Source organism: Acomys russatus, chromosome 29 (genome assembly GCF_903995435.1).
Source record: "Acomys russatus chromosome 29, mAcoRus1.1, whole genome shotgun sequence".
Lineage (NCBI taxonomy): Eukaryota > Metazoa > Chordata > Mammalia > Rodentia > Muridae > Acomys > Acomys russatus.
Window position 1 is genome coordinate 28,269,561 of NC_067165.1, and position 22,153 is coordinate 28,291,713.

Here is a 22,153-nt window from a genome sequence, read left to right on the forward strand (position 1 = left end):
CACTGTTTGTTGTTGTTGTTGTTTGTTCTTTCTGTCCTGGACTCACTTTGTAGACCAGGCTTGGCCTCAAACTCACATCGATCCGTCTGCCTCTGCCTCCCAAGTGCTGGGATTAAAGGCGTGCGCCACCACGCCCGGCTAAGCACAGTCGGCTGCAGAACAGCCGCGTTCCTCCTGCTGTTGGGCTACACCTGGCCCATGCCCAGCTTCTCTGATACCTAAGGGAGGCTACACTATTTTCCAGACCCTTGTCTCCACAAGGAAACTAGACACTAAGCTCTACGGTTGGAGTCGAGAGGCTGGGCCAGGTTTTATTCCAGCATCCAGCCAATCACCATCAGGAGAAGGATGGCCGTCCAGGCTCCTGGGGGAAAGAAGAAAAAAAATGATGACAAACAGTAGGAAAGAGGCTGGAGTGATGGCTCAGCACGTAAGAGCATATACTGCTCTTGCAGAGGACCTCTGCTTGGTTCCCAGGACCCACACTTAGTCTGTAACTTTGGTTCCGGGATGATCCATCACCTCCAGCCTCCACGGGTGCCAGCACTCATGTGCACATCGTATACCACACACAATTTAAGATAAAATAAATATTTTTTGCAACACTAACAATAACTTTATTTTTTAACTGGTGATGAAAATAAATATTTTAAAAATGGAATTTGAGAGCTGGGCACGGTGGCGCATGCCTGTAATCCCAGCACTCAGGGAGGCAGAGGCAGGCAGATCTCTGTGAGTTCTAGGCCAGCCTGGTCTACAAAGGGAGTCTAGGACAGCCAGGGCTACACAGAGAAACCCTGCCTCAAAAAAACAAAAAAATAAAATAAAATAAATATTTTAAAAATGGGATTTAAGAGCTGGGCACAGTGGCATGCGCCTGTAATCCCAGCACACAGGGAGGCAGAGGCAGGAGGATTGCTATGAGTTTGAGGCCAGCCTGGTCTACAGAGTGAGTCCAGGACAGCCAAGGCTACACAGAGAAACCCTGTCTCAAAAAAAGAAAACTAAAACTAAAACAAAAACAAACAAACAAAATTTTATTTATTATTTATACAGTATTCTGCCCACATGTGCACGTGCCTGCCACAAGAAGGCACCAGATCTCATTACAAATGGTTGTGAGCCACCATGTGGTTGCTGGGAATTGAACTTGGGACCTTTGGAAGAACAGCCAGTATTCTTAACCTCTGAGCCATCTCGCCAGCCCTATACCATTGTTCTTTTCTTTCTTTCTTTTTGTTTTTTCTTCTTCTTCTTTAAGACACATTGTTCAGGCCGGCCTCAAAATTTCTCTCTAGCCAAAGATAGTTTTGAGCACCTAATTCTCTTGCCTGCATCTCCTAAATGCTGGGATCAGAGGTAAACTGCCACATCTGGCTTGTTTGTTGGTTTGTTTATTTCGAGACAGGGTTTCTCTGTGTAGCCTGGGCTACTCTGAACTCCCTTTGTAGACAAGGCTGGCCTCCAACTCTCAGCAATCCACCTGCCTCTGCCTCCTGAGTGCTGAGTGCTGAGGTTAAAGGCGTGTGCCACCATGCCCAGCTCACACCTGGCTTTTACATTGAGCAGGGTCTCACTAGCTTGCCCAGGCTTGGCTCTAAACTGCTGGGCTCAGGCCTGCTGCACTGTGCCTGGTGCATTTTAAACCTTCAACCCTTCCTCTGAATCATTTCTGGGTGGTCTCAGATTTTTGAGACAGGATAAGGCAACAGCCCCACATTAACTCTGCCATGTACTGCTCTGAGACTCAGAGAGGTTAACTGACACCCCGGTCACGCGGCTCTGAGAAGACACAGCATCATCTAAGAGCGGCAGGAGCCAAGAGCCGGTATGAGCCCCAGAGAACTCGGTGGAACATCCTCAGAACTTTCTTCGTTACAGCAATTCCTTTATACCAACCTGCTGGGCTCCTGCTGCTGGAGGCTCTGGACTCTGCAAACACACAGAAAACAGAGACTTGAGTTCAAAGTGCCCCCAGCGCAAGAAAGACATAGCCACCATCCCACCCCATTAGGACTGGACAAAGGAGGCTGGCTTTTTTTTTTTTTTTTTTAACGCCAGGACTCAAAAGTGTGAAAAGATGCTACTGGATTAATAAAAGGCATGGGATTTCCCAATGAGGGCAAAAGGATGTTAATGGGCTAGGAAGCTGAATGAGTGTTCTAGACCAAGAGTAACGGTCAAGGAGAGGTTGCCATAAAAGACAGCCTGAGAGGAGTTGAGTCGATGTGACAAGAAAGGAGACAGAAAGCCTAGAGGGACTGGAGAGACGGCTCAGTGGTGAAGCGCACCAAACGCTCTTTCAGAGGACCCACATTCCCAGCACCCACAAAGTGCCTCACAACTCTCTGTGACTCCAGTTCCAGGGAGATCGAACGCCCTTTCCTGGTCTACACGTGTACCGCTTATTCGAAGAGGCCCGAACACGATCCACTTGCCACCTCCAGGCTCTACATGGGTCCCAGCTCGAGTGTCCCAGGGTGAATTTCTCCGCAGGGGGTTCTTCCCACTACAAGACTGTGGGTGACAAGACAGCTTTAGGGACTTACCCCAGGACCTCAGAGACTCATGTCCCATTACCTCACAGCCCAAATAAGTTCATTCATGTCCATCTACGAGAGTTAGGACTTCAAATGCCCACCTTTAACTCCTCCCACAAGCCCGGTCACTGGAAACCAGGCCAGCATGCAGTTGCCCAACTGCCCTTAGTTCAGCCCCAGATGCAGTGCTGGCTGGCCTTCAGGAACCCCACTCACCGGCTGGCAGGGGTGTCCTGCTTGCTTGTCACAGAGGGTCACTTGGGCATGTAAGTAGAGCATGTCACTATTCAAGAATCGTGACAGAGTGAAGGCCAGTATCACATATATGGAGGCCCCGTTGCTCAATTCCTGAAGCATCCGGCCCCGGATTGGGCAGCTGCAGGGAGAAGGCGTCGCATCCATCTTTGGGACCTAGGCTTGGGGCCCGAGATGTGGACACACAAGCTCGATTTCTGCCAGTTTAACTTGTCCCGTGTAATAGTGGGTGTTGGATCTCCTGCCAAGAAGTAACTTTACATGGGTTATCCCATTACATTCCCCACATCAATAGGCTGGGGAGGACCATACTTTTGTCAGCTCTCCATTTTAAAGGTTATTTTATTTTATTTTATTTTATGTCTGTTAATGTTTGCCTTTAGTGTCTCTCTCTCTCTCTCTCTCTCTCTCTCTCTCTCTCTCTCTCTCTCCTCTCTCTCTCTCCTCTCTCTCTCTCTCTCTCTCTCTCTCTCTCTCTCTGTGTGTGTGTGTGTGTGTGTGTGTGTGTGTGTGTGTCACAATGCCCACAGAGGTCAGAAGACGGTGTCTCGTCACCTGGAACTGAAGTTATGGATGAATGTGGGCAACCGTGTGGGAGCTGAGAGCCCAAGCCAGGTCCTGTGCAAGAACTGCAAGAACTTTTCATTGCCAAGCCATCTCCAACCCCCTGCCACTTCCTTCCTTCCTTCCTTCCTTTTTTTCCCCTTGTTTTTCAAGACAGGGTTTCTCTGTGTAGCCTTGGCTGTCCTGGACTCCCTTTGTAGACCAGGCTGGCCTCGAACTCACAGAGATCCGCGTGCCTCTGCCTCCTGAGTGCTGGGATTACAGGCGTGCGCCACGAAACCTGGCTGCCCCTTTTTCTTTAAACCAGAAGGCAACTGAGGTTTGGAGGCACATTAGGTAGGTCTTCAAGGTTGAGCCAGAAGGCTGTCCTAGCAGGCTGCTGGCCCGAGGTAGGAACCCCAGAACCTTGTGGATAAAGGAAAAAGCTGATTGCATGCTAGGACGAATTCAGCAGTGTGTTTCAGGACCACACTGAGCATAAGCAATCCTTCGTCAGACTCTCAGCCCTGTGTTCACTTGTCTGTGCAGTGGAGAAGATATTCCTTCATGGAGTTGTTTTGTGAGCTGCAAACTGATGAGCAATGTTTCTTTTTCTTTCTTTCTTTCTTTTTTGTTTTTTGTTTTTCTTTTCTTTCTTTCTTTCTTTTTTTTTTTTTTTTTTTTTTTTTTTGTTGTTGTTTGTTTTTTGTTTTTCAAGACAGGGTTTCTCTGTAGCCTCTGCTATCCTGGACTCACTTTGTAGACCAGGCTGGCCTCGAACTCACAGAGATTTACCTGCCTCTGCCTCCTGAGTGCTGGGATTAAAGGCATGCGCCATCACACCTGTCTGGTTTTTTTTTGTTTTTCTAGACCCACCTCTAACCACAGCACTTGGGAGGCAGAAGCAGGCAATTCTCTGTGAGTTGGAGGCCAGCCTGGTCTACAAAAAGGGAGTCCAGGATAGCCAGGAGTGTTACACAGAAAAACCCTGTCTCCAAAAGCAAACAGAAGGGCCTTACTATCTTACTTGGCTAGTCTGGTATCTTAGGTAATCTCTCTGCCTCAGCCTCCCAAGTGTTTGGATTGGGGGCATAGACTACCATGCCTTGCTAAGAGACCCAACTCTTACCCTAGTGTGCTTAGCAAAGTTGGCCACCTACCAAGCTCTTGGACTGAGCCTTGGTTTCTCCTTGTATAAGATGGGAATCAAAATATAGCTACATCTAATCCCAGCACTCGGGAGGCAGAGGCAGGCGGATCCCTGTGAGTTCGAGGCCAGCCTGGTCTACAAAGGGAGTCCAGGACAGCCAAGGCTACACAGAGAGACCCTGTCTCAAGAAACAAAACAAAAAAAGTATAGCTACATCATAGTGTGTAAGATTTAAATTAACTGACAGAGCCAGGTGGTAGCGGTGCAAGCCAGCACTCAGGAGGCAGGGGCAGGCAGATCTTTGTGAGTTTGAAGGCAGCTTAATCTACAGAGTTCCAGGACAGGCAGGGCTATAAGAAACCCTGTCTTGATAACCAGATAGATAGATATGCTATGTCATTATTAGCCATTGTTAGCTATTACATATAATGTACCTTAATATATAATAAAGCTTATGACACTCTGAAATGTTAGTGTTTTGGTTTTGGGTTTTTTGTTTGGTTTGGTTTGGTTTGGTTTGGTTTTTCCAGATGGTTTCTCTGTGTGGCCTTGACTGTCCTGAAGTTACTTTGTAGACCAGGCTGGCCTCGAACTCACAGAGATCTGCCTGCCTCTGTCTCCCTGAGTGCTGGGATTACAGGCGTGTGCCTCCACTCCTGGCTGTTAGTATTATTTTGTTTGTTTGTTTTTGTTTTCATTTTTTTATTTTTCAAGACAGGGCTTCTCTGTGTAACAGCGGCCCTGGCTGTCCTAGATCCATTCTGTACACTAGGCTGGCCTCCAACTCACAGAGATCCACCTGCCTCTGCCTCCTGAGTGCCGGGATTAAAAGTGTGCACCACCACGCCCAGTGTGTTATTTTTATTTCTTTTTCAATCACTGTAGGCCCTCGATAACTGTTTGGGGGAAAGAATAGAAGAGATAAATGGCATCGTGAGGAGGTTTTCACTTCCCCCAAGCCTCGGTTCACTCATCTGCAAAATGAGCCTGACCGCATTCACTCCTCAAACATTCACCCAATCCCTTACTCCCCCTCCCCCCAACCCACCCGTCTCCCATGATTGTTTGCCAGGGCTACCAAAAAGAAGGGCAGGGTCCGTGCTCATAGGAACAAAAGCGCCCACATAAATCACAGTCCAAGATCTGGGGCCTGATCGAGCCTTACCTGTCCTTCACAAAATGATGGGCAGCCCGAGCCTCTGTGTTGGAGAGGTTGGTACTGGCAAAGACCTCATTAGCCACCAGGGCAAATTGGCTGGAGTTACTGCTGGCGGACTTGAGGACCACGTAGAGGGGCATGCCGATAGGAGCTGTGCTGTTCTTGAGTGGCGTGGTGAGCTCAGAGTCTGTGAAGATGTTGATGGTGACCGCAGTCTCCCCAGCACTTGGAACGTGGATGGTGCTGTATCCGGACAGTGAACAAGAGTGAGCCCCCAGCCATGAACTCTGAGAGGGAAGAAGAGCTCACTTTCTACAGCCAGTGAAAATAAAGACTGGGAAGGAAGTAGGCCAAGTACTTTACTGCTAGCCTGGTCTACAGAACGAGTGATCTTACTACTGCAGAGGTGAGGACAGGCAGGCAGACCCATAGGGCTTGCTGGCCCACACCAGGCTCACCCCCTTCTTGGCGAGTTTGAGGCCAATGGGAGATCCTCCCTCAAAGAATAAGGGAGGGGATTCTACAGTGCAGCTTTGCCATCCATGATGGAATGGGACATTACAGTGATGTAGCTGGGGTGGGGGTGGGGGCGGTCACCTAAGCTCTTTCTCAGAATAAAGTCTTTTGTTTGAATTCCTGGCAAAGAGAAGAGCTTGTGTTTTGGAGAACACTTAACTGTACCCACCACAATCAGGAGAAGCGCTCTCATTCTCTGCACCCTGGGGTAGGCTCCAGCAGAGGAAAGGATACATTTGTTCCAAAGCAAGGGACCGCCCACACGAGATCGCCTCTCACGGTCTATTACAGACCACACTGGGTTTGCCTGTACAAGCTGTGTGCTGAGCAACTTGCACAGGGAGGGAAGACAGAGAGCATTTCTTTGGGCTCAGACTAAGCCAAGTCTCGTGGCTTGGGAAGCAGGTTAGAATCTATCGCCAAGCCAGGCTTGGTGCACATGCTTTTAATCCGAGCACTCGGGAGGCAGAGGCAAGTGGATCGCTGTGAGTTTCAGGTCAGCCTGGTTTACAAAGCGAGTCCAGGACAGCTAAGGATACACAGAGAAACTCTTGTCTTGGAAAAAAAAAAACAAAATTATCGCTCCGAGAATTTATTTCCATACACACTCTTACTCTCAATATAAATCTATAAATATTTGAAGTTAAATAAACAAATAGTGGTTGGGGAGACGGTTCTGAGGTTAGGAGCACAGGCTGCTCTCTCAGAGGACCCAAGCTGTATTTCCAGCACCTACGTAGCAGCTCATAATGATCTGCAATTCCAGTTCCAGGGGATCTGTTACCCTCTTCTGTCCTCTATGGGCACCAGTCACACACTTGGTGCACATACATGCATGGTAGGGGGAAAGACTCATACACATAAAATAAAAGTAATCCAAAATCGAATTTAAAAATAAACACATAATCTGTAGCATGTCCTCTTTTAATCCCAGCACACTCAGGAGGCAGAGGCAGGTGAATCTCTATCAACTCAAGGCCAGCCTGGTCTACATAGTGAGTTCCAGGCTAGCCAAGGCTACACAGAGAAACCCTGTCTAAATAAATAAATAAGCAAACAAATAAGTTAGAGAATGATTAAGGAATATGAAAGGTTGTCCTCACCTACATAAACATCCACATACATGTGAACACACATGTACATGGACTAGCACACACCACGCAAACATACTAAGAAAGAGAAAAGAAAAAGATGGGCTAGCAGGGCTGAAGAGATGGCTCAGTGGTTAAGAGTGCCGCCTGCTCTTCCAAAGGTCCTGAGTTCAATTCCCAGCAACTACATGGTGGCTCATAATCATCTAGAATGAGATCTGATGCCCTCTTCTGGCCTGCAGGTGTACATGCAGGCAGAACACTGTATACATTAAAAAAAAAAAAGATGGGTTAGTAAGACAGTTCAGCAAATAAAGGCTGTTGCTGTCATGCTTTACCATATGACCTGAAAATAGAGAACAGAGTCATGTAACACACACACACACACACACACACACACACACACACACACACACACACACACACGATAAATAAATACAAAAGAAAGAAAAGGGCCTGGCGTGGTGGTGCACGCCTTTAATCCCAGCACTTGGAAGGCAGAAGCAGACAGATCACTGTGAGTTCTAGAAACCCTGTCTCGAAAAACCAAAAAATTAAAATAAATAAATAAATAAGTGAAAGAAAGAGGGGCTGGAGAGATGGCTCTGCGGTTAAGAGCATTGACTGCTCTTCCAGAGGCCCTGAGTTCAACTCCCAGAAACCACATGGTGGCTCACAACCATCTATAATGAGATTTAATGTGCACTGTATACATAATAAATAAATCTTTAAAAAAGAAAGAAAGAAAAGATGGCCAGGTGAGGAATAAACCTTTACCTTTCCTTATTGCCTGCCTAAAAAGATGAAGTGGCCCACCATAAGCGCCCAGACCTTGGCAGCTATCTAAGCCCATGGTAATTTACATAGGCAACCCATAATGCATCTCTTCTGAGAAGCAGCCCCCTTCCATGTAAGAGGTGTTTACATATATAGTGGGTGAGCATGAGGACCAATTTCTCGTGGATATTGCATCTCTGGCCTGGATTGGAGGTAGCGATGGGAACTGGGGTGGCGCGGAGACAGCTGAGTAGGCAGAACTCACGGAGTGGAGACCTCCTGGCCGGAGACAGGCTCACTGACATTCACCACCAGAGGGTCTGCACAGCTGAAATGGAGCTTTTTCAAGCTGGTGGTGCTGGAGCCAGGGAGCACCTGTTCAAAGTGCATATCCAAAGAGTGCAGGGCGTGGCTGATGTTGCTCTGCAAAAAACAGGTAGAAGCCGGGCGTGGTGGCGCACGCCTTTAATCCCAGCACTCGGGAGGCAGAGGCAGGCGGATCGCTGTGAGTTCGAGGCCAGCCTAGTCTACAAAGTGAGTCCAGGATGGCCAAGGCTACACAGAGAAACCCTGTCTCAAAAAACAAAAACAAAAACCAAAAAAACAAAAAAGACAGGTAGGTGGGCAGCCATTACCCACAAGTCCCTGGGGGTAAACACCTTCTCTCATCCTCTCTGACTACAAGATGTTTATTTAAATAAAATCAGTAGCTGAGCTGGACTTGGTGGTACACGTCTGTAGTCCCAGGGTGGCAGAGGCAGGTGGATCTCTGTGAGTTCCAGGCCAGCCTGGTCTACAAAGCGAGTCCAGGACAGCCAAGGCTACACAGAGAAACCCCTGTCTCTAAAAACCAAAATTAAATTTACAAAAAAAAAAAAAAAAAAAATCAGTACTGAACTCTTTGAGCCTGGTACTGTGACTTGAACACAGTGCTCCGTTATCAGTCCCATTTTATAAATGAGTAAAACAAGGCTCAAATTGCTTAAGAGATGTACAAAGCAGGGCTGGGCGTGGCAGCACACACCTTTAATCCCAGCACTCTGGAGGCAGAGGCAGGAAGATCACTATGAGTTCGAGGCTAGCCTGATCTACAAATCAAGTCCAAGACAGCCAAGGCTACACAGAAAAATCCTGTCTCTGGGAGGGAAAAGCAGTGAGAGATGGAGGCAGGTAGATTGCTATGAGTTCTAGGGGAGCCTGGTCTACATGGTGAGTTCCACATAAGCCAAGGCTACATAGAAAGACTGTGTCTCAAAACAAATAGGTTTTATAAAAGAATTCCAGCTCCTAGGACTGGGGTGTATACTAGTAGTAGAATCTTTGTTTAGCACAGATTGAGTCTCCCTAGGACTGGAGAGAGCGCGCGCGCGCGCGCGCGCGCGCGCGCGAGAGAGAGAGAGAGAGAGAGAGAGAGAGAGAGAGAGAGAGAGAGAGAGAGAGAGAGAGAGAGAGAAGAGAAGGGTGAGCTCTGACCGAGAGATTTGGGGCTTTCAAGGCACTGCTGTGGTTGGGGGTGCATTCTATTAATTGTGTGAGTTATGTTTTGTTTATAAAGCTAGCCTCCGGGCGGTGGTGGCACATGCCTTTAATCCCAGCACTTGGGAGGCAGAGGCAGGTGGATCGCTGTGAGCTCAAGTTCAAGGCCAGCCTGGTCTACAAAGTGAGTCCAGGACAGCCAAGGCTACACAGAGAAAACCTGTCTTGAAAAACAAACAAACAAGAAACAAAAATAATAATAATAAAATAAAACTAGCCTCCGTTTGCTGGTGCAAGCACATAATCCCTAGACTCAGGAGGTTGATTCAGTAGGACTGCCTCAAATTCAAACTGCAATGGAAGGAAAATACCTTGAACTTCTCTGACCCATCGATTACCCATCTATAATGAGAACCCCTCAACATCAGAGCTTTGATAGATATGGCATTTGGCCAGAAATCAATAAATAAATGCTTGTGGCCACGGTTTTAAAGTGTTTCATGGCTGACAGTTTGGGAGCCAATATCCCAGTCCAGAAAACACAGCATATGCAAAGGCATTCCCTGTCTGCAGACAACTTGCTCTTTTTCTTCAAAAGGGCTGGTTTGATGGCTAGATTTGAATTACCCATTTTCTCCTCTCCTGGCCCTATCCCACAACTTTCCCAGCCCCGCCCACAGCATTCCCAGCCCCGCCCCCACGGCTTTCCTGGCCCAGCCCCACAGCACTCTCAGCCCACCCTATAGCTTTCCCGGCCACGCCCCCACAGCTTTCCCCTTCCTCCTAAATCTCCCCTTCAGCTCACAGTGATGTGGAGTCCACAAGTCCCCTCCTTCTTCTCCAACTGAAAGACCTGGACCCGGTGACCCTGTTCTATCCTGTTGATACTGAAACACGTCAAGAAGGTTTCTTCCTTCAGGACCCAGTGGTGAGTCTTCAGCAAACAGCTCAGGAGAGCCACCTCAATGTCCTGTGGCCTGCAGCGCAGGGTCGTTATCTCTCTGGATAGTTCTGCAGGGGAACAAGAGGCAGGTTGCAGGGTCTCCTGAGGATCCTGGCATGGTGCCAGGAAGATTACTATTTCTCAGGTGGGTGAAGAAGGCAAAGGATATTGGTCTAACCCACAAAAGCTCCCTTAAATATTGCCAGCAAAATGGCTCAGTAGGTAAAGGCTTGCCATTGGAGACCTGAGTTCAATTCTCAGAGCCCACATAAGGCGGAAGGAAAGAACTGACCTCACAAAGTTGTCCTCTGACCTCCACATGTACACCATGGCATGTGTGCCCCCTAATACACACACACACACACACACACACACACACACACACGTGCACGCGTGCATGCATGCACACACCGTGTACACACCAATAATTGTTTAAATTGTAAACATATCTGGGTGTGGTAGTGCATGCCTTCAATCCCAGCACTGAAGAGACAGGGGCAGGCAGATTTTTGTTTGAAGCCAGCCTGTTCTACAGAGAGAGTGCCAGGACAGCCAGGGCTACACAGAGAAACCCTGTCGCAAAACACCAGTAATGACTAAATATGTGTAAACCGGATTGTTACATGTGTGGATGCCAAGAACTCTCTCTTGAGTTATGGGATCCTGATTACTTGGCCCTCCAAGAATTAGTACCTGGGCCTAGTGTGGGGCCTGGGAATGTAGCTTAGTTGGCAGAGAGCTTGCCTGCTGTAATTTGATCTCCAGTGCCAGCCAGGCGTGGTGGTGCACGCCTTTAATCCCAGCATTCGGGAGGCAGAAGCAGGCAGATCGCTGTGAGTTTGAGGCCAGCCTGGTCTACAAAGCAAATCCAGGACAGCCAAGGCTACACAGAGAAAGCCTGTCTCACAAAACCAAAAAAAAACAAAAACAAAAACAAAAACAAATGTAATGCTCACTTTTAAGCCAGTGTCGCAGGCCTGTAATCCCAGCACTAGGGAGGCAGAGGCAGGCGGATCGCTGTGAGTTCGAGGTCAGCCGGGTCTACAGAGTGAGTCCAGGACAGCCAAGGCTAACACAGAGAGACCTTGTCTCGAAAAACAAAAAACAAAAAACAAAAAACAAAAAGATCTCCAGTGCCACATAGTAGGGCTTGAAAGCAGATGCCTGTAAGCCCAGAAATGAGGAGACAGAGGCAGGAGGATGAGGAGCATAATGTGACCTTCAGTGACTAAGCTGGGTCTGGACTAAGGGACTCAGCAACAAAGCTTGGGGATGAAGTTCCCATCTTGTGCCAGGTCGACTGAGAGTTGGGCCAGTGGATAGAAGAAAAGAACAAGTACAGAGGTAGAACCGGAGAGGTAAGAGTTAAAAAAGGAAGTGGCTTCTTGGCCATGCCATGCTCCAGTTTCAGTTTTAAGACTCCAGGGAACCAAGAGAGCCTGGCTTGGGCCTCAATGAACTAGTTATCCTTTACCAAGGTGAAACTTGTCTGGCAGCCGGACATGCCTTTAATCCCAGCACTCCGGGAGGCAGAGGCAGGGAGATCCCTGTGAGTTTGAGGCCAGCCTGGTCTACAAAGTGAGTCCAGGACAGTCAAGGCTAACACAGAGAAATCCTGTCTTAAAAAACCAAAAAGGAGCCCGGCGGTGGTGGCGCACGTCTTTAATCCCAGCACTTGGGAGGCAGAGGCAGAGGCAGGCAGATTGCTGTGAGTTAGAGGCCAGCCCAGTCTACAAAGTGAGTCCAGGACAGCCAGGGCTACACAGAGAAACCCTGTCTTGAAAAAACCAAGTAGACGCCCAGGAAGGGATGACTCAGACTTACCCAAGTGGGAATAGTAGCTCTCGTTGCACATGCAACCTCCGGTGCTGGCTGGGGACTCATCCAGAGCACAGGTGCCACCTCCCAGGCTGCTACTCTGGCTAGAGCTGGGGGGTGCCTTACTGGTCCCAAGCATAGTGGAGGATTTGGTTGTCTCTGAGGAGGTAGAGCCAAGGGCTGTGGGACGGTGAGGTGACTGGGTTGTACCAGTGCCCTGTGCTGGCTGTGTGACCGTGTAGTGGTGTGTGCCTGCTGACTTGCTCGTTGTGGGGGGCGTTGCTGGGGTTGTGGGTTTGGCGGTAGTGTCTCTTTCCTGAGTCTCAGATGCGGCTGTGCTGAGAACAGTTGTCCTCAGGGTGGTCATGGTTGGTAAAGTGGTGTTTGTGACGCCTGTGGTGGTTGAGGGTAAAGATTTGTTGGTGTCACTGACTTTGTCCAGTGTTGATGAGGGTGGAGGTAGAGTTGACTTCTCAGGCACAGTGGATATCCCAGTTCCAGGGGATGGAACGGCATCCTCTGGTGTGCTTGATGCCATTAAAGGTGTCATCATGGTCATATCTGCCTCCCCTGGGCTTGGAGACACTGATGATCTCATTCCAGCGGTGGTAGACTTTGGTGGGGACACAGCTGTGACTAGAGTTGTGCTAACACCAGAGCTCGTCTGTGCTGCCTGGGAGGGTGTCTGTGTGACTGTGTTGTGGTGTGCGTCTGCTGGCTCGCTCGTTGCCGGGGGTGTTGCTGGGGTTGTGGGTGGAGCGGTAGTGTCCCTTTCCTGAGTCTCAGATGTGACTGTGCTAAGAACAGTTGTCCTCAGGGTGGTCGTGGTTGACAAAATGGTGTTTGTGACGGTCGTGGTTGTTGAGGGTAAAGGTTTGTCGGTGTCACCGGCTTTGCCTGGTGTTCCTGAGGTTGGAGTCTGATTCATTTGTGGGGTCTCAGGCGGAGTGGCCAAGCTGAATAAAATTGTGGTTGTGGATGACCCTACTGGTTCCTTTACTGTAGAGGTCACCGAGGAATCTGGTAGTGACATGCTCTTGGTGATTGTCACGACAGGCGTGTGCACTGTTGAGGCCGTCTGCTCATGTGTTTCAGGACTGCTTTGGGGCGATGTTGGAAGAGTGGCCGGTGTCATCTGTTCCTGGGGTTTAGATGTGGGTATCTTGGTCATTGACGGACTGTTGAGCTCCACTGTGGAGATGTGGGCTTTTGTATTGTGACGTAGCCCGGAGCTCGTAGACGGGCAGGATAGATTTCTATTAAGCACAACGCCTTTTGGGAGAGGTGGGTCTGAGGCAACCACCCACACCAAAGCACGGCCTGTAAAAAAAAAACAACAGCAGCAACAGAAATAAAGGCACCAACCTATCATTCCTGCCACTTCTCAGGTGCCCTGCCTCCCACTCTTTTTTTTTTTTTTTTTTTCGAGACAGGGTTTCTCTGTGTAGCCTTGGCTGTCCTGGACTCGCTTTGTAGACCAGCCTGGGATCCACCTGCTTCTGCCTCCCTAGTGCTGGGATTAAAGGTGTGCTGTGTGCTTATTTTTCAATTAATTACTTCATGCGGGTTTTCGAGGCAGGGTTTCTTTCGTGCAGCCTGGACTCGCTTTGTAGATCAGGCTGGCCCCGAACTCACAGAGATCCTCCTGTCTCTGCTTCTCTGAGTGCTGGCATGCACCACTGCACCTGACTAATTACTTCTTTTTTAAAATGTGTGTGTGTGTGTATGTTTGCCCCTGCACACATTTGCCATAGTAGGCATGTGCAGGAGTTGGTCCTATCCTTCCATGGTTCCTTGTGATTGAACTGAGGTCATCAGTCTTGGCAGCAAGTGACTTTATTCATTGACCCACCTCACCAGCTCCTATTTTGCATTTAGTTATTTGTGTATTATTTGAGACAGGAGCTCTCTATGTAGCCCTAGCTGGCCTCGAAGTCTCTCTGTAGACCAGGCTGAGCCTCAAACTCGCAAAGCTCCGCCTGCCTCTGCCTCCTGAGTGCTGGGATTAAAGGCGTGCGCCACCACACTCGACTTGTTTTTTATGTGTATGAATGTTTTGCTGTATGCATGTGCACCATGCATGTGCAGTGCCCTCTGAGACATGAAAGGGGTATTGGAACCCCCGGAACTGAAGCTGCAAACAGTTGTGAACTGCCCTGTGGGTTCTAGGAACCCACAAGAGCAGCCAGTGCCCTTAATGGCTGAGCCGTCTCTTTAGCCCCCTGTTTTCTTTTTTGTTCCGGGTTCATTTGTTTAACGTGTATGAGTGTTCTGCCTGCGTGTATGTATGTGCAACACATATGTGCCTGGGCCTTTGGAGGTCAGAAGAGGGTGTCAGCTTTCCTAGGACTGGAGGTACAGCTGGATGTGGCTGCTATGAACCAAAACCCGGTGCCTTGGGAGAGCAGCCTGCGCTCTTAACCTCAGAGCCATCTCTCCAGGCCTGTAGGGGGAGTTTCATCCACTTGGGTTTGGGTTTTGTTTGCTTGTTACATGTGTTTAGGTGTTTGGCCTGCATGTATGTCTGTGTGCCATGTGCATGTCTGGTGACCACAGAGACCAGAAGAGGTTGTTGGATCACCTGAAATGAAGTGACGATGTTTGTGAGCCGCCGTGTCCTTTACAAGAGTAGGCTGTGCTCCTTTTTTTTCCCCCCCGAGATAGGGTTTCTCTGTGTAACAGCCCTGGCTATACTGGACTCACTTGGTAGTCCAGACTGGCCTCTAACTCACAGAGATCCGCCTGCCTCTGCCTCCTGAGTGCTGGGATTAAAGGCATGTGCCACCATGCCCGGCTTGTGTTTGGCTTTTTTGTTTGTTTGTTTGTTTGTTTTGTTTTTCGAGACAGGCTTTCTTTGTGTAGCCTTGGCTGTTCTGGACTCACTTTGTAGACCAGGCTGGTCTCGAACTCACAGCGATCCGCCTGCCTCTGCCTCCTGAGTACTGGGATTACAGGCGTGCGCCACCACACCCAGCTGTGTTTGGCTTTTTGAGATAGAGTTTTCTGTGTATCCTTTGGCTGTCCTAGAACTCACTCTATAGACCAGGCTGGCCTCGAACTCACAGAGATCCACCTGCCTCTGCCTCCTAAGTGTTCTACTTTGTCTTTTAAGACAAGGTCTTATATTGTGTCCAGGGTCAGCCTTGAACTTGCTATGAGCTGAGAGTGGCCTTAAATTCCCAATTACCTCACTCAACTCCTTGTTTTGTTTAGTTGAGGTAGGCTCATATGTAATTTAGGCTGGCCAGCGTACATAGCAGAGGATGACCTTGAACTCCTGGTCCTCCTGTTTCTGCCTACCGAGTGTTCACCGAGACTGGCTTTTGTTGTTTGGTTCCTGGATGCTTTGTTTGAACTTAGTTGAACTAGTGTAAGTGGTTAAGAGTACACAGGTTGGGGCTGGAGAGATGGCTCAGCGGTTAAGAGCACTGGCTGCTCTTCCAGAAGACCCGAGTTCAATTCCTAGCACCCACATGGCAGCTTGCAAACTTCTGGAAATCCAGCTCCAAGTACATAGGCACCCTTGTACAGGCATACATGTAGGCAAAACACCAATGCACATAAAGTAAAGAGTCTCTCAGAGCCTTGCATTTGGTTTTCAGGACTCATGTGGGAACTTGCAATTGTCTGGAACTCCAGTTCCAGAAGATCTGATATCCTCTCCTGGCCTCCAAGGGCACCAGGCACTCGTGTGTCGCACAAACATGCATGCATGCAAAAATACCCACCCACCCAGAATTCAAAACAAGAATGAGATACAAACAAAAGAAAGACGCAGAAGTGTTGTGGGCCGTAATGATGCAAGCAGGGTGGGGACACAGCTCAGCAGTAGAAAGCTTTCCTAGCAACTTTGAGGCCTTGGCTTTGTCCTTTAGAACCACATTCGCCAGTGGTACTCACTCTTCCTAAAGCTGTAACCCTGTATACAGTTCCTCATGCTGTGCTGACCCCCAACCATAAAACTAATTTTTTTTTCTTTGGAGACAGGGTTTCTGTCTGTAGCCTTGACTATCCAAGACTCGTTGTGTAGACCAGGCTGGCCTCGAACTCACAGTGATCCACAAAACCATTTTAGTTTGCTGCTTCATAACTGTGATTTTGCTACTGTTATGAATCGTTAAGTATCTGTGGTTTCTGATGGTCTTAGGTGATCCCTGTTATTTGACTCCTAAGGGGCTGAGAACTGCTGACATACACAAGAAGCCAGATGTAGTAGCAGATGCCTTAAGCTAGTCCTTGGGAAGTGGAGGGGAGTGCGGGAGTAAGTCTGAGGCCAGCCAGGGCTCCACAGCAAGACCCTGCATCTAAAAACAAAGAACAAATAAACCCCCTCAACAACCTAGGATGCACATGTGGTTTTATAAGCCTTCAATCCTAGCACTGGGAGGCAGAGGCGGGAGGATCTCTGTGAGTTCAAGGTCAGCCTGGTCTACATAGTGACCCTGTCTCAAACAGACAAATAATAATAATAATAAAAAACCCAACAATATTACCTACTAAATTTTTGTTTTTGTTTTTCGAGACAAGATTTCTCTGTGTAGCCTTGGCTGTCCTAAACTCACTTAGTAGACTACGCTAGCCTCGAACTCACAGCGACCCGCCTGCCTCTGCCTCCCAAGTGCTGGGATTAAAGGCGTGCGCCACCATGCCCGGCTAAAAAACTTTTTTTTTTTTTAAAGCAGGATGGGTAAGATGGTTTATCAGGTAAAGGTGCCATCTGCAGCTGACACCTGAGTTTAATCCCTGGATCCCACAGTCAGCGAGAACTCACTGAGGTTCATCATCTGACTTCCAGCTGCACCATAGGACATGCCCACTTACCCGCTTTCATTTGCCTACTTGCCTTCACATTTGCACACATGCACACCCACAGGTGAAAATAGTAATAATACTTTCCGTTGAAAGCATATCACCTGCCTAGCATGGTGGTGCACCCCTTTAATCCCAGCACTCGGGAGGTAGAGGCAGGTGGATCGCTGTGAGTTTGAGGCCAGCCTGGTCTACAAAGCTATTCCAGGACAGCCAAGGCTACAAAGAGAGACCTTGTCTCGAAAAACCAAAGAAAAAAAAAAGCATATCACCTGATTTCCATAACTGTGCATGATGCGCTCGCTCCCCCGCCCCCAGCGCCTCTCTCTCTCTCTCTCTCCCTCTCTCTCTCTCTCTCTCTCTCTCTCTCTCTCACTCACACACACACACACACACACACACACACACACACACACACACACACACACCCTGTTTTAAAGTCCTGGCTGTTAAGGACATCCCTCTTGCCGTCTTTTACTCTCTTTTGTCTAAAGCTCTGTTCCCTCACTAACTGAGGTAAGGCCTATTATTCCCACACAAGAAATCATGAAACTGAGGCTGAAACAAGCAAGGACGTCCCAAGGCCACACCCCTAAGACTGATGATGCTGCATCTGAAACCAGATCCATCGGACCCCTGAGTCTCTTCCTCAGCTGCCCTGTGAGGGAGGCTTTAGAGTAACAGCGCTTCATTTCCAAGGCCCAGTGAGCCGATCTCCTTGGAGGGGAAAACCCACACAAATATGGTGAAGTAGGCCCCTAGGGAACCTTGCTCCTTCCCCTGGGCACTGGGCAGAAACAGGCCGTCACCTGATGCCCTGTTCCAGATTCCTAGCAATTACCAGAGAGCTGATTAAGACGACGACAACGGAAGGTGACCTAGCATCAGCAGGCTCTCCTTCCCATCAACTGCATCTGAAGGGTTACTGGCCCTAGCCTAATCCCTTCTCCCACCTGCCCCTGCCTCACTGGCACTCCAAGGTCACCCTCAGGCACAGACCTGAAGAGGGTAAGCAGAGCTGCCTGAGACGCTTGCAAAGAAAAGGGAGGCTTGGGATGGGGGCTGTTCTAGTCTGTGTTTCTTGTGTGACTTTGTAAAGCCCACTCCTTGTTCTGAGTGAGTCTCCATGTCTCACTCAGCATAATGAGACACAGTGTTAGCAGAGCCACAAAAGCCCAGGCTGACAGAGCAGATACCTTTTTTAAAAAAAAAAAGATTAATTTATGGTTTATACAGTATTCTGCCCACACGTGTGCCTGCCCACCACAAGAAGACACCAGATCTCATTACGGTGGTTGTGAGCCACCATGTGGTTGCTGAGAATTGAACTCGGGACCTCTGGAAGAGCAGACGGTGCTCTTAACCTCTGAGCCACCTCTCCAGCCCTACAGATACCTTTTTATAGGGATGTCATGTTTTCGTTTGCACCGAGGTCTATCTCCCTCGGCTTGAACGGCATTCTTTCTTTCTTTATTTTTCTTTTGGATCCTTTGGGCTGAGCTTAAAATCCAGATCCTGCACTTGTCCAGGGCTGGGATTATAGGAGTGCTCTACCACACCTAGTCAGACTTTATGCCTTTTCTAAGAGGTCAGCCGGTTGCCCTGTCCCCGTGCAGAAGTCTGTCTTTTCCCCACTGGTTAACATGCCGTTCTGTCATTCTGCTGCCAGCACAACTCCATGCTGTCTTTCCAGCGTGGGCTGGCTTACTTCTGTGTCACTGCACCAACACCACATCCCTTGTCACTTTAGAGGAAGGGTTAGTATTTGTTTGGTAGGTCACATCTCTTCCCACCTCTACCACTAAAAAAAAAAAATCTGCCCTGGGGGTGAGAGGCAGGCTGGAGAGATAGCTCACAGTTAAGAGCACTTGCTGTTCTTCCAGAGGACCCAAGTTACAGTCCTAGTGCTCATGCTGACGGTGGCCTGGAACTCTGGCTCCAGGACTCTGACACTCTAGCCTGGGCTTTCAGCGGGCTGAGGGCCCAGGGTTTTGGACCCTGCTGCCTTCTTCTGCCCTTCTCTACTCTCTAGAAGGTCAGTAGTCTGATGTCTGACCCTTCTGTCTCCCCAGGGCTGTACCACCATGGCCTCACTTTATGCCTTCTCCAAGTGGTCAGCCAGTAGTTGCTCTTCTCTCTCTCTCTCTCTCTCCCTCTCTCTCTCTCTCTCTCTCTCTCTCTCTCTCTCTCTCTCTCTCTCTCACACACACACACACACACACACACACACACATATGCAGGCATGCACACACACAGGCACCATCATGGATACTGTTGGTCTTTTTTTCTTTTACATATGTATTAGTTTTTTGACATTTTGGATTCTTTGAGACTGTAGCTTAGGCTGGTCTTGAGTATCTGATCCTCCTGCCTCTGCCTCCCAGGCACTGGGAATACAGGTTTGTGCTACCACAGTGTCCTTCTGTCCTCTCTTACACAGAATCAATTTATCTAAAGATTTTATTTCTTTATTATTATGTATACAGAGCTCTACCTGCATCTATACCTGCATAACAGAGGAGGACATCAGATCACAGATACTGGGAATTGAACTCAGGACCTCCGGAAGAGCAGTCAGTGCTCTCAACCTCTGAGCCATCTCTCCAGCCCCGAATCAGTTTATCTATAAGACCTGACTGGGATTTTACTTGGAAATAGGCTGATAATTTTAATTTGGTGAAAATCTTCCTGATAATCGAAATTCCTTGCTCTCAGCAACAAAGTGCTACCTGGACTCTGGAGTCAGGCCTGGGGGCAATGCCTACTGTGTGATTGGGAGGACATGGAAATCAGCACGTGACTCTGAGCCCCCTCTTCCCCATCCCCCACCCCGTTTTCCTCACTGCAAAGCAGGAATGCTAATCTAATGGTAGTACCTACTTCACTGTGACCCTGAGATTGCTTAAGGCAAGAGAAGCCTTCGCAACATGCTTGGCATAGGCACAGGCAGGTTCCATGAGTGGAACCTTCCACCAGAGTGACTCGTCTCCCACCCTGCTGCTCCCGCCCCACTTACTAACGTGTGCTTCTTCATTGCTTTGCCAAAGAGGGTCCTGTCCCTGGTCAAAGTCACAGACCTGGGAAGCTGATGCCACACACAGGGTCTTGCTTGGCTCTTCCCTCATACTGACTGAGGAACTCAGAACCCAGAATGCTTTCCTTTCTCAACCTGTGAGGCATCAGAACTCTGGGTCGTGTCAGAGGACGGCAAAGCAAGAATCCGAACACCAGGGCCCTCAGCCTGCTGAAAGCCCAAGCCATTAACCTGTCCCAGATATGAAGAATAACTAGACAGAAAGACAAACTGACAAGATGGAGCAGTGAGACAAGCAGAAATACCTAGCGCTTTGGAATAGATGCATGGGAGGAGGCCAGAGCTCCACAGAGGGCATCCTGCCTGCCTGTACCCCTTGAGGTCAGTTAGGGCGGGGCTGTGCTTCCCTTAGTGCCTTCTGGAGCGGCATTACCTGGATTTCTAGCAAGTTCTTCCCTTCTCCGGCCAGTCAGCAAAGAAACTACAAGTGGAGGATGGAAAAGGGTTGCATACGTACTCACCAGGCAGGTTGAAGGCTCTGTCCCTACTGAGGAGCAACAGAAGCAGCAGCAGAAGGCAATGGCTGCCCATGTCTCTGCGGGTGGGTGGTCCTGGGGAAGAGGTAGCAGGCAAGGGACAGGCAGCAAGACAACAGAGTACTGTAGTCACCAGTGCCACCTTGCCGGCTGCCTGCTGAACACTCTGCTCACCCTGTTGTCCAGACTCCCTGTGGGCCTCAGGGGGCTTTTTAGAGTTAGAAGCAAGGTTGATGGGGAGTCAGGGGCGGGGTGAGGCAGTGTTTCCCATCAGCTGCAATCAGTGGACCTCCGGGGAATGCAGTTCCAACTAGTGAGTGTCCCCAAGGCCCCTCCTTGTCAGCCTTTAATGAACAGCAGGGCAGAACTCTGGGCCACCCAAGCGTCCTTGTCACCAACGCCGGAGTATCTTGAGTGTCGAGGATGTTGGTCTCGCACCTTCTGGGTTCTGAGAATTCAAATATAGGTTCATATATTTGAATGTTTGCTCCCCAGTTGGTGGAACTGTTTGGGAAGGGCTTAGGAGGTGTGGCCATGTTGGAGGTGTGTTCCTGGAGGTGGCTTTGAGATTTCAGAAGCCTCCACCATTCCTAGTATTTCTCCCCTCCCCTCCCCTCCCCTTCTCTCTCTCTCTCTCCCCCCTCTCTCTCTTTCTCTCTCTCTCTCTGCCTTATACTTGCAGGTTATGATGTAAGCTCTCAGCTACTGCTCCACCCACAGGCACTAAGTTCCCCTCACCAGACTTCATTTGATCCACTTCCTCCCAGCAAGCCTTAGTGTTGTTCTTCTCCAGGCCGCCTCTGGGTAGCTTTAACCAGCCATCCTTTGATGTCCAAGGGAAGAGCCGCCTGTTGATCTTGGTCAGTGGTGACCCTGTCAGACTAGGGCTCCCCAGAGTAAAGACCAGTCATCACCTTCCAGGAGATTGAAGGAGAGAGCAGAGGATATGGCCTCTTGCATCAGTCGGGGACTTCCAACCATGAGGCCCAGAAACAGCACCCTCACCCCAATTTAGGAATCTAAAGGTCAGAGGTTAAGTCTCTATCATTATGTCAAAATGATTGGGGAGATATCTTTTGTGTGTGTGTGTGTGTGTGTGTGTGTGTGTGTGTGTGTGTGTGTATCATTTCTTCCCTCACTGGATTGGAAGCCCTGAAAGGGGTCATCAGACTAATGAGTCATCTCCCTATCCCAACCCCCAAACAAAGTCTCACTGCAAAGCCCAGGCTAGCCTCTGGCTTTCATCAATCCTCCTATCTCTCAGGTGCAGGGATTGTGTGGTCATGTCACCACATTCAGCAACCTACAGGGTGGTTTGTTTGAGATAGTGTCCCATGTAGCCCAGGCTGACTTTCAATTAGCCTTGAATTCTTGGTTGGTTTTGTTTGTTTGTTTGTTTGTTTGTTTGTTTTGTGTTTTTCCGGAGACAGGGTCTCTCTGTGTAGCCTTGGCTGTCCTGGACTCACTTTGTAGACCAGGCTGGCCTCCGAACTCACGGGGATCCAC

General features: G+C 49.1%; 1 protein-coding gene across 1 annotated transcript; it reads right to left on the reverse strand.

The window, feature by feature from the left end:
• Positions 1–311: 311 nt before the first annotated feature.
• On the reverse strand, positions 312–13,439 carry LOC127211244 (mucin-5AC-like). The gene is made up of 8 exons (XM_051171070.1): positions 12,275–13,439; positions 10,313–10,518; positions 8,297–8,454; positions 5,654–5,890; positions 2,757–2,916; positions 2,403–2,517; positions 1,900–1,932; positions 312–364 (listed from the first exon to the last, which is right to left on the reverse strand). Exons 1-8 carry the CDS (start codon positions 13,437–13,439, stop codon positions 312–314), a joined length of 2,127 nt encoding a protein of 708 aa, XP_051027027.1.
• Between the last annotated feature and the right edge of the window lie 8,714 nt (positions 13,440–22,153).

Bases quoted from the DNA above. Each gene is read 5' to 3' on its own strand.
- LOC127211244 (XM_051171070.1), bottom strand. From the start codon at position 13,439: ATGACCAAGATACCCACATCTAAACCCCAGGAACAGATGACACCGGCC. The intron at 10,519-12,274 runs GTAAGTCTGAGT...GTTCCCCTGCAG, and splicing joins GAGCTACTATTCCCACTTGG to AACTATCCAGAGAGATAACG. The intron at 2,518-2,756 runs GTGAGTGGGGTT...TGTCACCCACAG, and splicing joins CAGGACACCCCTGCCAGCCG to TCTTGTAGTGGGAAGAACCC.